The sequence below is a fragment of the Triplophysa dalaica genome, chromosome 19 (assembly GCF_015846415.1).
Source record: "Triplophysa dalaica isolate WHDGS20190420 chromosome 19, ASM1584641v1, whole genome shotgun sequence".
Classification (NCBI taxonomy): Eukaryota; Metazoa; Chordata; class Actinopteri; order Cypriniformes; family Nemacheilidae; genus Triplophysa; species Triplophysa dalaica.
Window position 1 is genome coordinate 10,586,328 of NC_079560.1, and position 16,729 is coordinate 10,603,056.

The window sequence follows — 16,729 nt, forward strand, 5'->3', positions numbered from 1 at the left end:
TTGCCTCTTTGATAGCCTGTGACAGTTTGGCCTTGCTGCTAGTACACCCCAAAAAAGAAAAATGTACTCACCCCTTTGTCATTTCACACCTGTATGACTGTTTTTCTTCTGCCAAACACAAAAGAAGATATTTTGAAGAATGTTGGTAACTGAACAACGGTGGTACCCATTGACTTGTATTGGTTTTTTTATGTCTATACAGTAGTGGATTGATACCGCCATTGTATGATTACCAACATTCTTTAAAAATATAGTATTTTGTGTTTGAGAGAAGAAAGTCACACAGGTTTGATATGTAAATGATGACAGAATTTTCATTTTGGGGTGAACTGTCACTTTAATATCACGGTTATTGTCAATGCCATTAAATTGAGACTTTGACCATAAGATATTTTGCGCCTTTCAGTCAGAAGTCCAGATAACGCCAAAAGGTTTCCAAATTTTCCTCCAAGGTAATGAGGTTTGTGTTCGATAAGAACGACTATCTGCTCCGTGTCAACCGCATAGCCCAATCCCTACGAGACTAGTCAATTTATCTGAAGTAGTTTGAATGTGCTACATCCTCCAAAATACTTTTCTAATTAAGCACAATTCAAGATTTTCAAAAGACTTTGAGGCAGTCCTGCAGGACATCCCTTTTAGCGTTGCGACTGACACTGTGAGTGGTTGTCTGTGAGTGAAGATCATGCCCTTTCTTTTGAGTTTCTCCTCTTTTGCTCTCATCAGCGGTAAATGGGGCATTAAAGCCCCTGCAGGTCAGTGAGGACATCTCCCAACACACCTAAATCCCACACAAAGCGAAATGCAACACCTAAGGCTCATACTGAGCACATTGACATGCACTCATAAACTACACACACAGATTTTACTAATAGAAAAGACAGTGTTTGGAGACTGGTGTTCTGGTTAGCCTGCAGCAGTTCTCTGGGTGTGGATGCCTGTGAGACTTGTTAATTATACTAGTTTGACCTCCAACACAGCGCTCGCACCCTTGAGTTTTCTCAAACAATCGCTTCTTAGTACGTACTGTCTTTTATGTCGGGAGGTTCTTCTCGTCCATACCAATATGTAACTGCTGACTTCTCCTGTGAATATTGATGGCTTGTAAAATGGGTTTGAGATTTACAGCCGCAGTTTTATACTGGACACGGCTGCTGTATAAAAACATTTGGTTTTCTTTGATGATTTGTGATCAGTGGAGTTATTTTTTTATGAGGTAAAAACGCTTTAAGACTCAACAGCAGCTTGAGCCCAGAGGAAACAGGTTTGGGACCAGTTGACCGAACTTTTGAAGTGTTATTGAATCTTATGTTTATTACATATTTTTTTGGTGTTGCTAACTTTCTTGTTTTTCTCAATGTTGAGGAGGTTTTGTCTGAATTGCGAGAATGATTTGTGTCACTTGGGAAGCATCTGTCAGATTTACCATATGCCATCATTTTCCAAAGGTGGATTAATGATTTGAGCTGTCGTGGGATTTCATTATAGCTGTTTAATGTCAAAATGAAATCAAAACTGACATTTCTTTTTTTTGGAATATGTGCAGTGTTTATTATAAATGATTTATCAATGCATGTGATTAGAAAAAAAACATGCCCTTATAATGTTAACCTCCTCATGTCCAAACCTTATATTTTGATTTAACATGCATATTAATATTATATATATATATATATATTTGTCGACCTGAGTGGATTTGAAAATAAAAAATATAGCACCCATTGGTTGAAACTTTTAAGGGAGAGCTCACCCCCCAAAAAAATTCTGTAATCATTTACTCGCCCTCGAGTTGTTCCAAATCTGTATAAATGTCTTTGTTCTGATGAACACAGACAAAGACATTTGGAAGAATGCTTGTAACCAAACTTGCTTAAATGCTTGCTATCCTACATTCTTCAAAATATCTTATTTTGTGTTCAACAGAACAAAGAAAATTATAAAGCAATTCGAGCTATTTTGGTACTCAAATGTGGCCAAGAACTGTTTAGTTACAAGCATTCTTTCAAAATATCTTTCTTTGTGTTCATCAGAACAGATATTTCTACTGATTTCTAACAATTTGAGGGGGAATAAATGATGAAAGAATTTTCATTTTTGGCTGAAATTCTAGCCTTGAAGTTTGAATTATTTTCCTTATTGTGATAAATTGTGTGCATAAATCAATCTTCATATCATAACATGAAAAGGTTTTAACTTTCATTTTGTTCATGAGTGATGTAATCCTGCTGTGAGGACTACATGTAATCAGGGGTTCAGGTATGTGGTTGATATGCTGCGCTCCATCCTCTGACAACATTTGAAAGCCGTGTTTATCTCAGTAGGACTAACTGATAGGGTTATTTTGAAAACTTATTGAGAATCATTGGAAAAGACCTATTATCTCAAGCTATCATTATCTTAACTGATTTTCTTGCTTTTTAAAGGTGAACAAGTAAGCATCACACAGATGGAATTTGAAATTTCACTTCCAAAGTGTTGAGCACACTTTTCCTTTCCACTTCACTTATTTTGGACTAATTTTCCAGACTTTGATCATCCATGAACATAATGAGGAGTGAATGTAATTTATCTGATTGAATGCTTCCAGTGGAAGTCTGCCGTTTTAGTAAACCTTAAATATTAAGTCCCTCATTGTTGCTCCATAAATTACCTTGTTATTGCCCTCTTTAAGACGTCTCCGCTCTCTATTGATCATAAATTCAGTCTCTCTTATTAGTCTTGGATGTTTCTGAGCATCCTCTAAATGTATTTTTAGCTAAGCACAAGTGAATCTTGTCTGCTGTCTTCTCGAAAGCTTTTTAAAATTCGCAGTACGTCTTCATCTCTTTCCCTGTATAGTCCGCAGCATCTCTGCAGATTACCTTGGCTGGGCTGTCTGTCATACAGCGGATATTTTCTATCCTCGGGTAATGCATTTTGTGGAGACCTCCATTTTGGTGGTTCCGGCGTGCTGTCACCCCTTGAAACAGTATATTTCAATCTGGCCCCTGAAATGAAATAGAAAATTTTCCATTTACGGAATTGTGTGGAATGAACATCTTCCTCTACGTGTCCCCTGCTTTCCTGGCATGAGGCCCAATAGACAGAGCTGGACTTTAACTGTGATTGGCATTTTATTCCTTATAAAATATGCTCTGAAATCAGTCCATTTGTGGTGGTAATGAAATCTATCTTTCTGCCACATTCTGAGGTTTCTCTGTGGTTTTTACTTGACTTTCTCCTGCATCTTACTTTTTCTTAGACCCTCATCACCCTCATGTTGTTGTCTTTTTCTTTCTATTACTCCGTCATTTCTATCACCTCTTCTTGTGTCTGTGCTTGCGTGCCCTTCCTAATTTTCAATTCTGCTTTGTGCTCTTTCTCTTTCTGTCTGGTGTTTTCTCTCGGAGCCATTTCTTTTTTTTTTATTTAACCCTCTTTCCATTCTGTTATTTTTCTCTCATGGTGATTGTAACATCTGTGTTTTTAGATAAGTCTCTGAATATCTTTGTTTCGGTATTTACAATTTTACATTATCTTGACTGTGGATTTAATTCTGTTTCCTATTCCCATATGTATTTTAGTTCTGCCTGGATGTTAAAGACTGTTTTTATGAGGGAAGCTGCAGGGTAATATGTGGGGTTGGCTGAATGACACACTGAAATCAGACATGCACGGAATATATATACAGTATGAAGTTCAACCTTCTCCAGTCCTCTCTCTCTTCCTCTCTCGCTCTCTCTCACACACAAACACGATTTAATTTTGTTCTTACTATTAGTGCAAAATCATTGGTGTTCTGCTATCGGTTTGACTCCACAGATCAGACTCCGTACCTTTATTAATACATCCTTTATTTATTTTCTTTTTATTCTCTCTCCTGCCCCCACACCTCTTCTGCCATCGTTTTGTATTTTGCTTGTTCTTAGTTATGCTTAGTATTGATGCTAGATTCAAGATTCAAAGAACCTTTATTGGCATGATCTAGTTTACGTGTATACAAATATAAACAATCAAAAGCTGATTTATGTTTTTTCTACAGTTGCGCAAGATTATTAGACCAATGCCTGTATGAATTAGTTGCTTATGCAGAACACAAAAGATATTTTGAAGAATGTTGGTGCCCCAACAACATTAAATATATTCACGTTTTGAATTACAAAAGGGTTTTAATTTTAGTGTGAACTGTCCCTTTAATGTCAAATCTCAACGCTGCCATCGAGAGGTGATGAAGTGCTTTTTAGGCCCAGTATGCAAGCCTTAAAGTTATAGTTCACCCAAAAATTAATGTTCATTTTAAAGTGTTGTTAACCAGAACCCATTCACTTGCATTGGTTTTGTGTAAATGTGCCCCACCACGGTTTGGTTACCATCATTCTTCAAAACATCTTCTTTAATGTTCTGCGAAATGAAGAGAGTCATACAGGTTTGGAATTACAAGAGGGTGAGTAAATGATGAATTAATTAAAAAATTTGCATGAACTAAGCCTTTAAGGGCTAATTCACACTCCTCTTACAAACTCCAATGCCAACAAACACCAACAGTCCAAACACTCATTGACTTTTTTCCAACAAATGGCGTTTATCCAACCACTCAAAACACCTGAACCACTGCAAAGCAATACCTTTCCGGTACCATCCGGTACATACTTTCTTCAGCAAATGTAAAAATGCGATTTCCAACTTGACTTATTGTTCTCTCAGAAGGCGTCAGAGGAGCATATGGAGCTATGCAATGTATTCAAGCAATGTACTTTCATCACTTTGAGTGTGCTCGCGTAAGGATATTTGGGTTCTGTATCCACATTTTCCTAGGCCGGTCTTTATTTCCTGAGGTCTGTAGATGTACCCATGATGCTGCTAAGGATCTGGTGGCACTCCTGTCGATCCCTGTACACTAATGTGACGGAGAGATGATAGAGCAGAGAAGGAGCGGTGTCTTCCCATGTTGCTGTAATTGCTCTGCAGCAGCCACAGCTGGTTTGGGTTGTTGCCATGTGACTGTGATTTGTCCGGTCTGTGACAGCTTGGGAGAATCAGGGGCTGGTTTTTGCTGTGGATGCAGATGCCAGACGTTTGTTTGGGAGTGTTTGTGTGACACAGTTAAACAAAACACACAGAACAAGCCCACTCACAGCTGAACAATCATACATGTAAACAAAGAGCACAAAGCTTATTATTTTCTAGGTTTTATATTGTCTGATTAAATTAATCATCCCAGATTGTCTGCAGATCTTTAAGTAGCATTAAAATGCATCTGAATGTCTTAAATTCACAAAAGTAAAGCCTTTTAAATATATTAAATGGCATAGATGAAAGTCTTAAGGATGTTTAATGAGGTCTTTGCTGAAGACATTTCTACTAAGGCGTTTTCTTTTTACATCTGGCATTGAAACAACCTTCATCACGTCCTCTGCTGTATGTGGGTGATCCACATCCTCACACACAATAGCAGAAATCACAGACATTTTTAAAACTTTACCGTTCTTTATCACATCAAATCCAGCTAATCCTTTGGCTTATGTGAAAAATTGAGCCCTGATGATTGACGCGGATCAGCCTTCACTGCACTGTGTGAACTGCTCTGAGCAAACGCTCTTCACACGTCCATAGAGGCCCTGGAGGTCGCGACCTCTTCAGTGCTCTGTGCTTCCTTACACCAGAGAGCCCGGGAGCGCTTATAGATGAGGCTGACAAGATCTTGTGATGTATTTTTCAGTGCGATGAAGCTCGCACACGCTCCTTTTGGACTTGTCAAAGTATTGATGTGCTTCTGCTTGTCCCCCAGTTGAGGAAAAGCGGCTAGCGAGATGGACAGAACACTGGTTGCAACAGAGCATCAAACCGATTTTTGGAATGTTCTTATCGGAGTTCATGGTGTTGTGAAAATGGCTGGAGGGAAAGACATACTGCGTATCCTTTCCTCGTGTATTGTAAGGAGAGGCCCCGCCCACAAGCAGTGATGTCATGCATTAACCTTTTACTGTATATTGACAGGTGAAAGGTTCCCTTCTCTTTATTTTTCCTTTTCTGTGGAGAAATATATTTGTGTGCGATTCATTCTTTTCTGTCTTTTATTAGACAAGTTAAAACAAAGTTTAGTTAAAAACATCACTGTTACACTGAAACTTTGGATGTCCAAATTCACTGTTTTTCAGGAAATGGAAAAAACACTGTACTTTAAGTGATTTAAATACTGTTTACATTGTTAACAAATAGCACCTTATTGTAAACTGTAACTGTTGTAAATGGATTAGCAATTATTAGCTAACAATTAACAATTTAGTTTTTAATAGCCGTTTTCTTTATGCAAATACCAGCCTCTTTCATTGCCTACCTTAGGACGATAGTCGTTTTGACTGCAACGCTTCTCCGCCCTCCTCCACTGGCCTCCCTGCATTGTCTTTCTTGTAATGATACATTGGTTAATTTTGACCAAATAAAAATATCCTAAACTTAAAGTCTGAAATATAATCTGCATGGGAATGTTTAACGTTGTGCTGTAAATTTACTTTGTGCACCTTACCTAATTCGGTTACTAATGGGACGTAATCACCTCAGATGTCACGATCGAGGGTGATGGCTTTTATTTGCATGGTTTTATTTTTAACTTGACTAATATTTTAGTTTTCTTACACTTATTGACTAAATACGCTATTCCTGATAATAAAAAAATATTTCTGGAAATCATCTTGCGTTGTGTTTTTGAAGGACAGCAGCTGTATTGGGATGCCGGGCAGCCCGTGGGACAGACATGGGCAGGTCATATCCAGCGCTTATGGAAATGCTAACATAGACTCCGGGTAAATAGATCTGAAGCTGCTGGCGAAACAGGGGAGGTGATGTGACCTACTTAACAGCGAGGGATGCTGTACAAACACAAGGGAAAGAGGAGATGGGCAAGATTGGCATGTGGCCATTTTGAGTTTGCACAGTCGCTGTAACTCGCACGGCTCACTGTGCAAATTTCACCCTGTTTTTTTTATGCACGTATGCACATGTACCATGATGCTTCAGATCACATTGCCTCACACCTTATGTGGTGATGTGTGTGTGTGTAGTATATATATATCCTCACATAACACACATGTACAATGATGAACAGCAGCCTGCAGCATTATCGTAATGTAGAAAATGTCACTGCACCCTGGCACACAAAAACACCTCAGCAGATCTCCACTTCACCCTTATAGATTTTTGTCTCCGTGACCTTTCTCCAGGACTTCTCTTCTTCAGTCTGCCACTCAAAGTAGACTTCAGCATGTACACTAGACTGCAGAAATGGGCTGACGATAGGGAGAGCAGTACTTTGTGTAAAACTTAAAGCTGTGATTGTGTGCGTATTAAAATCTAGTTTCTGTAAAACGTCACAATATTCTTTAGCCAGGGTTTCATTTAGTACGTATTGTACGTAAACATTTTTTGTTTTGCATTTGTATGTCATAAACTACAATCTGTGTTTTAATCATTCATCCCTGCTACCCAGAAGATGTGCCGCTCACTTATCACACATCCTTCATAGATATGACAACATTTCAAATAAAGTCAGGCTTATTTTCGACAAGGAATAACTGTGATTAGGTTGACACACTCAAAGACCCGATCCTCCGTGCATCACATGTCACATTCCCTCTATAGATGAAAGAGCCGGGTGAACGTTTCTCGCTCATCTCACTGGTGGGTTTTCTGCCTGTTAGAGCATGCAGAGCTGTTAGGAGCTCAGAAACTGTGGGATATCTTTCCATCTATTACCATCCCTATCCTGCCACCTCTGAAATACTCTCCCTTACCTTAAGCTCCCTCTCTCTCTCTCTCTCTCTCTCTCGCTCTCCCTCTCTCAATGCCTTCATTGTTTATATGCCTTGGAGTTTCAGAAAGCAACTCTAATAAAACTCTCTGCTCACAGTGTGGCAGGTACAGGTCTGTAATTGTATTTAAGCTCTCATTTGAGACTCCAAGCCCCTGGGTGAGGAAGCCATGCGTCATGCAATTTCAGCGTTCATTTCGGCCACGCTCCTGAGGTTCTTAATTACAAACGGCACAAAAAAAGTGAGAGCGAGCGAGCGAGAGAGAGAGAAAGAGATAAAACTGACCCATGCAGAGCGCTGGCCGTCTCTGCTTCCTCTTCTGATGTCTTTGTGAGACTCACTTCCTCCAGAAGTCTTGCTGTGACCCAGATCAGTAGCGTTTCGGCAGAAATCCTGTCCTAAAGCATCTATCCGATGATGAAAAGCTTTGGATCATTGTTGAAGCTGTCTGGGCTCATTTTGCCTTCGCATGTCTAAGCCTAGCTGGACGGATCAGCGTGGAGCTTGTCGTAAAGAGATGGGATGCAGTGATTTTTAAGACAGGGAACAAAACATGTCGTCTGGTTTTACCTGCCACAGTTTTGAATTAAAGTTTAAAAAAAAATGGGTGAAAATTTGACTTAATTTAAAACCTAACATTGCATTGCTATTTATAATTAAAGATACAATAGTTATTTTTATTTTGTTATTTATTTCCACATTACTATATAGGTCTCACATTTTATCCACATAAGCTGATATTTATGAAAACTTTAAATGATTTATTATGAAGAGAAGGTGTCCGGATGAAAACGTTTATGAGTAAACAGTGTATCAGGATATTTCTTTTTTTAAATCTGTAATTAAAATAAACAACAGTTCAAAGCAAAGCTCATCAAAAAATAACTTTATTTACAGTCATTCTCTTAACATACACGTTCAAGTGTAAATTGTGGTGAAATAGCATCTTCTCTCTCTGACGCTTGTCTCTCCGGGTGGCTGAGGCCATTAACAGCATCAAATCAAATTTTCACTCAATTTGAGTGAAATGAAATTACTCCGTTGGATTGCCATGGCAATGCTAGTAAAATCTCGGGCGATTTTGCCGTTCATTAGCACGTCTTATGTCGCAAACTGCGGCGCGATCAACGTCGAGCAATCTTAGGAATTACCCAGAGATCATCTGTAATGAAGCCAAGGCCCCTGCTTTTTCCCATTTCTGCTTGTTTCTTACTATCATTATATCGTTGTATATAACACCCCAACCTTTCAATAGCACTCTCGCTGCCCGGATCTCTGCGCACACATCAGCATCACTGTGCTGATGATTGTAATGTGGATGCCAGAGGCTGAGATGGGAGCACAATTGCGACAGTAAATGGCTGCTGCCAGTTGGCTGCCACACGAGCGTTTCTGTGTGCGTGTCAGAGTTTTTACCTCAATTTTGATCTGTTTTTCTGCTCACGTCTCTGAGGTGCTCGACTGTTGCTCTGTTTTTGCTCGATGGATGTTTTTGATGTTCAAGGGGTTAGCTCTCTTAGAAATGTTAGATTTGAAATAGTTGTTTTTTATTTAACCTTCTGCGTAAGCGACTGAGGGCTGCCTCCCGTGTCGATGAAAAACTGTTTTGCTAAATCGCTCAATGACACCTTTAACACCACATTGACACCATTTTCAAATTGAAAACATGTTCTGAGATTCTGAGATCGTACAGTATTTCAAAGAAGTAAGCCGCTAGTTTGACCCATATGTCTGTTTGTGGCACTTATTCACAAAAAAATTGTTTGTTTACTCAACATTATTATAGTTTTTTTCAGAGAAGTGTATAGAACGGTGTATTTGTATGAACTCTTTAACGCCATTAATGGAAATTTCTGAAAATCTGTGGGTTTACTGTTATACTGTAGGGGACGTGTTACCAGTCTTTTGAATAAGTACAGAAGCAAAGACTCCAACCATGTTTAGAGATTCAAGAGGTGATTAAAAACAAATAAAGAGAGAATACATAATTTTAAAGCAATTTAAAACTCTATAAAGCTTTTATTTAATATATTTTGTGTTTATAAATTCGTAGAAAATATTCTGGGCTCCATTTTTTTTTAGGTTCAGTGAAAATGCTGGGAAAGTTAAATTATCATTAGGAATTTTATGTGCTAATGATATAATTTTTTCTGTTTTTTAAAGTTTTTGCCTTTTACTGAAGCTTATAATTTTAGTCCACATAAAACATTTATGTGAGGGGTTTAGCCATCCATACATGTGGACGACTTGTAAGTGATTCATACAAGACATGGTGATAAAATCATTTAGTGCTTTACAGATAAGTTTTGGGACTTAAGCCCCCTTAGCCCACCCCGTAGCTCCGCCACTGGCATCTACACTAATAAGCCACAGAGTCATGTTTTTTAATAAAATATTTTTGCTCATTAAAGTCAATGAAGCAAAAACACGGAGTCTAATCTATATTCTAAACGTCTTCATCTTTCCTCTTGGCAGGTCTTCCGCAGTGGAGAGGGCATGGGAATCAGGCTGGACAGCGCCTCTGCCTTCCAGGGTGCTGTCATTTCCCCTCATTACGACTCTCTACTAGTTAAAGTGATCGCCAGTGCAAAAGACCTGCCAGCTGCCTCTGCTAAAATGAGCAGAGCATTAGCCGAGTTCCGTGTCCGGGGAGTCAAGGTAAGCCCGAAAATCACCCAGAGCAGTGCAGACGATTGCTTCAGATGTGCTTTTGAAGGTCATGGGGAAACTAAACTGCTGTGCAGTCATTATTAAAGTGTAGTGGTCAAGTCAGTTTTCCAAGAAAGTGCTTTAGTTAATGAAAGCTAATGCATCAAATGCTGAAAGCAAGAAGTTGTTTTGAGGTAAAGCATCAATGACTGGAAGCGGTTTTTTTTTTTATACTGCGTGGCAACATATAGATTTCCTATACCCTTGTTAAATGTGCTGTTTTCTTTGAAACCCATCTGAGCACCAGGCACTTCTCGATCTTGTCACCCATCATGCAAGCAACCATATGAGGCTCTGCTCAGATCTGGAGTCTTCCGGAGCTAAAAACATTTAAAAAAATTTTTTATGTCTCCCACACAGAAATCACAACGCGGTGGATGAGTCACTCAGCCAATAGACAGTAATGTTGTATTTTATCAGAATAATGTGATCAGAGTTTGAGTAATGCCGCTAATGATGCTGTTGGTTAAAAGTTTCAAAGCGTACCGCATTCCCATGAGCTGGTTTAGTGAAAGGGAGGGACGGATGGGAGAAGTTGTCAGGGAGTGATGCATTTAATCAGCGGGAATGAAATGAATGCGTTTACCTGAACCATCAGGGAAGGAGCTTTCCTGTAAGTAGCTTTAGACATTTGTTTTACAGGCTGTTAGGAGAATATCATGTTGTGACAGGAGAGGTTAAGAATTCACCCAGAAATCTTCTGTCGTTATTTACTAACCCTCTCGTCATTTGTGTGACTTTCTTTCTTGTGCAGGACACAAAAGAAGATATTTTGAAGAATGTTTGCAACCGAACAAGAGCGGTACACATTGACTTCTATTGTATGGAGACAAAACCAATGCAAGTCAATGCGGACCACCGTTGTTCGGTTAGCAACATTCTATAATTAAAGAAAACACCCCACGTTGACTTTTGCCAAACGTGTGACTTACCCTGTTTATTCTAGATATATCAATTGATATGTATTCTTATGAGTATCCCATTTTATCATCTTTTGTAATCATCTGGTGGTCAGTTTACTCTGTATATATTGTATATCTGCTGTGTATGAATACAATTGAAGTCCCTTATGAGATTCTTTGATGTTTGCTATGAATTCAGTTAGCCGTGTTGTGTTTTTAGACATAAGGTGTGAAATGTAACAGAAGTATCTCAGCACAGCTAAGCATTGAAGTCTTGAAGTGTGGTCATCGGGGAAGCTTAATGCATTGTTTTCGACTGCACCGTTTTTCCACCTAGCACATTTTCTTACCATCTAATCTGCTCTTCGTTCTTAAAAAAGTGTTATAAAGATTACTCCAAGACTTTAAATACCTTTTAAGGATCATTATTTTTCTTACCACGTTCTGCAGTCCACTCAATTGGGTTTCTACCCCAAAGCTAAAGTAAAGGTTGAGTCAGAACGTCTTAGAAAATTGCCTTCAACTCACTTAGTCATTCCACCCCTATATTTCTCTTTCCGCCTCACCTTCCAGGTTTCACCGACTCTCCTGTCGTAGCTGTGCTACAGGTCCTCACATATCATGTCCTCATTTCCCCCGTAGGCCTTATTCCCACGTGTGACAGACAAAAGCGGTCATGGAAGCAGTAGGCTGCATTCTGAGAATCGCTTTCAGCTGGCGGGCGATTGGCCAGAGCTTTGCTCAGTGTTGTGGCCCGCCTGTTTTTAATGAAGACTGATGAAGACGCTCCAGGATACGCGTTAAGTTCAAACCTCTCCCGCTGTCTTAATTTACAGGCTCCCTCTCCCCCCCACATTTGATTAATTTCCATCTTTCATCTTTACAGCATTAATGCGCTCTCCTACACGTATTTCCTCGATCTTTTAATTTTTTAGCAGTCGCTCTCTCTTTTTGACTCACACACCTATGATGCTGCGCCCAGCGGGGGGAGGCCGCCCTTCTCCTTTTGGGCTGGAGAGCTCCCTTGTTTTTATTAGGCATCCTCAAACAGCCAATTTATAAAGAACCGCCACCACCAGATTTAATTAACTGTTCAAATAATGGAGCATGGTTATGACATCCGTTCACAGAAGTAGAACAGGGAAATCAGCGACTTTCTGACACTTTGGGTTTGGTCTTGGCGCACTTTAAAGGTCTGGATCAGAACTGCAGGATGTGTTGTACATCAGCAATGAGGAAGAAACAACTCATAATTGCTCATTTGCATTAGGTAAAGATTTTATCAAAACTGACTTACAGCTTTGCTGAGACCGTCACATGAGGCCCATTTCACACAAAAGTTCTTCAGAATGAGGTTCTTTGGATAAATTGTATTAAATTTGAAAATATTTGACGTAAACTAAGGAGGCCCAACACTGGAGCAGAAGGAAGGCCTGTTTCTACACAAACATTTGAGCAGAATACAACCAGCATAACATTTACAACCAAATCAAAAGTTAAAAGAATATTTGGTCACACTTCAGTATAGAGGCTAATTCTTGCTATTAACAAACCCTTTCCTACGACTTTTTCCCCAATAAACTCTTAATTTGTTGCTTATTAATAGTTAGAAAGGTAGTTGTTCGGTTTAGGTATTGGGTAGGATTAGGGATGTAGAGTATGGTCATGCAGAATATGGTTAAAAAAAGTTTACATCTTGTAAAGCAGTCTATAAGATATTCGTAATTATTCTTAGAAAAAAGTTTCTTTGTTTTTCTAACATGACAGATTTTGCAGTTGTCTGGTTGTATAGACCACTTTGCAAGATGTTAACACTGATCCAGAAGAACTTCCAGTTTCTGTTTTCATGTATTCAATATTATTTTAAATCTTACACTGCAAAAAATGACTTTCTTGCTTAAACTTTTTTTCTTGTTTTCAAGTAAAAATGCCTAACATTCTTGAATCAAGAAGCATTTTCTTGATGACCAAACTAAAGACCTTAAAAAATAAATCTTCTTTATAGTAAAAAAATGAAATTTCAGTGAATTTGTGCTTAAAACAAGCAACAAAATCTGCCACAAAATATTGCTAACGACCCGATAAATAATAATAATCTGACTTCATTAATTAACATTTACATTTATTTTTCAAAAGTACATATCAGCAGCCATTTTAAACCCGTTTGTGCCTTATTAACCTCAAAAGTTAGATCACAGGTTCGAGTGTGCTAAGTAGATGCTCGGGAGCAGAAGTCATGCTCGACTGAGGGTGTAACCATAGCAACAGTGCGTTTTCTGCGGCAGCCTATCAACAAAACAACACGACTACTCTCATCATTCTTCACTATTATTACAGATAGAATGAAGATGGAATGTTATTACATTAGCGTTTTGTTTAAAGTATCTTTCACTGTGGTTTGCTAACTGTGCTAGCGAAAAACCTCTACATTCTACTCCACTTGACTGTGCTTTAAAATACTGTCTGAGGTTAACACGTCTGGTTCAAAACAGGCAGATTTTAACCAGGTTTACATGAAAGCTTGTCAAGTTGCACATTGTTGGCACACATGATGTTCGCTGTTGTACAAGGACAGTGTACTAGTACAGCATGTTAATGTGCTTACCGTTGTTGTTCGCCGTGTAAGGGGACAATTGCATTTTTTTTCCATTAAGGATTTACTCTTGAGGTGAGAGGAAGGTTAAAGAATTTACAAATGGAGCAGAAGATTGAAGTGTCCTCTGGAAAAGGTTGTGCATTGAAATCAGTTTTTTAATTACTTAGCTTTATTTTGTAGTTTTCACCCTTCAATCGATCTTTCAAATTGAGCAGGCAGCGTGTTTCAGCCAGTATTTGTTCAAGGGTTTTTTTCTTATATAAATGTGACTTAAACCCTTTTACTGTGGTAATGTAAATGTGAACTAATGACTAAACCTTTTTGCTCTGAGGATTAAATAATACATACGTCTAGTACACTTTAGTAAGGTTTGTAGTCTGACCACAGTCTGCTGCTTTTAAAGTAGATTTGAACACACGCACACATACATTCATGCTCCGACAACTTCACTTTGTACCACCCTGGGTAGCCCTGCGTTGTTGGCCATTAGAGAACACTTAACAGTTGTGGATGGTGATCTAGACATATGTTTTTTGCAAGGAACCTCAATTGGAAACGGCAGGATGGCAGTTTCCTTGCAGTAAAGAAAATCAACGCTAGAGAAACAATTGGAGCCGAACATACGCCCCTGGTGCTAACAGTTCAGTGTGTTTAAATAAACTCCTGAATGTTTCATCATGTTTTTAAGCCCCGTCCTGCTGGCTTTCAAAAGCTCCTCCCGAAATCACGGAGTTCCACGCAGATCTAACAGTCATGTTCGCTAAACATACAGTTCTTTTAATGCTGTTCTCCAATGCTTTTCTTCGTCTGCTTTCACTTTTTATTTGTACTGTCTCTTCTCTGGGACGCCTGCTTTTATATGATATCAAGATATGTTCATCACTGTCAGGAAGTTGAGCTCGTGTCAGGAGCCAGGAGGCCGAGCGCATGATGCGAGGCTGGAGAGAGCGTCTCTGCGTGAAGGCGGTGGTGGAAGAGTGATGGGCGCTGACAGAGATTAAGGGCTCTAGAGAGAGGGAGGAGGTATGGAGGAAGAAAAAGAACAGGCGAAGAGCGGTCTCACTCTTAAGTAAATACGTGAAATTGAATCAGGACGCAAACTCAAATATGCCATCCTGCTCTCCCTGGAGGGCTGCGGTCTCCAGTTTGAAGTGTGTTTGTCATTCCACAGTCATCATGGTCTTTTCACCTTCTGTCAGAGTGGAGCTGTACTTCTCTAGTACAAGCCATACACTGGTATAAAGAAAACAAACGGCTCTTTATTACTGGTTCACATCTATAAGAAGCTTTACTTGGCATTAGGAATAACCTTTGTTTTTACAACGGCAATAAAGATTTCAATTGGTCTCGGTAGTTTATTTATTATGACGTGAAAATTATCTCAAATAACTAATTTTAATTTAATACTGTATATTCTTTAGTTCTACATCTTTCAACCAGAGTTGTAGTTTTTTCAGTTTTCTATATAATATTTTGAATTAACTTTTTATATTTTTAGTGTTCCTGTTCATTTTTATTTAATAATTGTTAAAGTACTTTCTTCTTTCCTTTTTTAGAATTTATTTATGTACTGAAGTATTAAAGGCAACCCACTCAGGGCTCTAGAGTGCCACCAATTTGGTCGCAAATGCGACCTTATTTCTCAATGGTGCGACTAAAAATAATCAGAGGTCGCATCGGTGCGACCATCGGTTCGAGGGAGAAAAAAAGTCTCCGCAACTCTGAAAACTCGTGTTTTCACCTGTCATTGCTAGACATATGTGATGCGATCTGGGAAAACCTGTCAGATGTCGCGATGGGACGCGGGGAAAGACAGTTTACCTATCAAAGTGAACCACATAACATGAAGAATGAAGGAGAATCAATGCACATTTCCCGCCAGTCTTGTGTAAACTATGGCATGCAAATTTTTTTATACAATGTTTTCGTGAGATGACCGAGCTCCCAGTCTGCAGGACTGGGAGTTATCTTCAACACTAGGAATGTTTTTTTTTTTTTATTGTTATTACAGTAAGTCTCTTACCACTCTAAAGTGGCTTTTAATTGTCATACTGGACAATTACGTGCTTTTATTTCCATCACACACGTTTTTCTCCAAATTCCGTTCCTGAAAATTATAGCGCTCCAGCCGCCTCAGCCATAACTTTCTTACATACACAAGGTATGAGCAAAATAAAAACTGATTTGGAAAGGGCCTGAATATGGTATCAAAAACTTTAATAGGCCAATATAAATTTGCACCTTGTGTTGGGTTTTCCCAGATCTAATCTCATATGACGTAAACATTAAACGATTAAATATATAAATTAATATAAACAACTGTTTTATTGGGCATTCAGTTGTATTAAAATACAGAAAGTTCCGAGACGCAAGTACAGCGTGATGACGTCACGAACATACTAATTACCAACCAACAATTTAAGCCTGGTTTGCACAGAATGCTTCACTATAATAAACATATCACTGGTTTATTATCCACAGTAATGGAGTTTGTTTGAGTTAGGCTTTTGGACACATTCTTGTGTTCCAACTACAGTAACTGCAAGAACTCTTGGTCAGTGTATATACAATGTGCAGACAGACATCTCTAACTTGGCACGTCCGCGAGTAATGATTCACTGCATTCATTTTATATCACATTATTTTTTAATTAAATAATCAAAGTAACTTAATGAGTTAAATTGGCAGCCCTGACAGCAGTATAACTCTTCAGCTCTGTGGCCATTTGACTACAA

At 38.8% G+C, this 16,729-nt stretch overlaps 1 protein-coding gene across 1 annotated transcript in view; it reads left to right on the forward strand.

Annotated features, from left to right (window-relative positions):
- The window catches only part of pcxa (pyruvate carboxylase a), a 98,063-nt gene that overhangs the window by 39,503 nt on the left and 41,831 nt on the right, over positions 1-16,729 (forward strand). Inside the window, exon 10 of the mRNA XM_056730899.1 lies at positions 10,263-10,445. Within this exon, the coding sequence (XP_056586877.1) occupies positions 10,263-10,445 (183 nt within the window). The remainder of the gene's footprint in view (positions 1-10,262; positions 10,446-16,729) is intronic.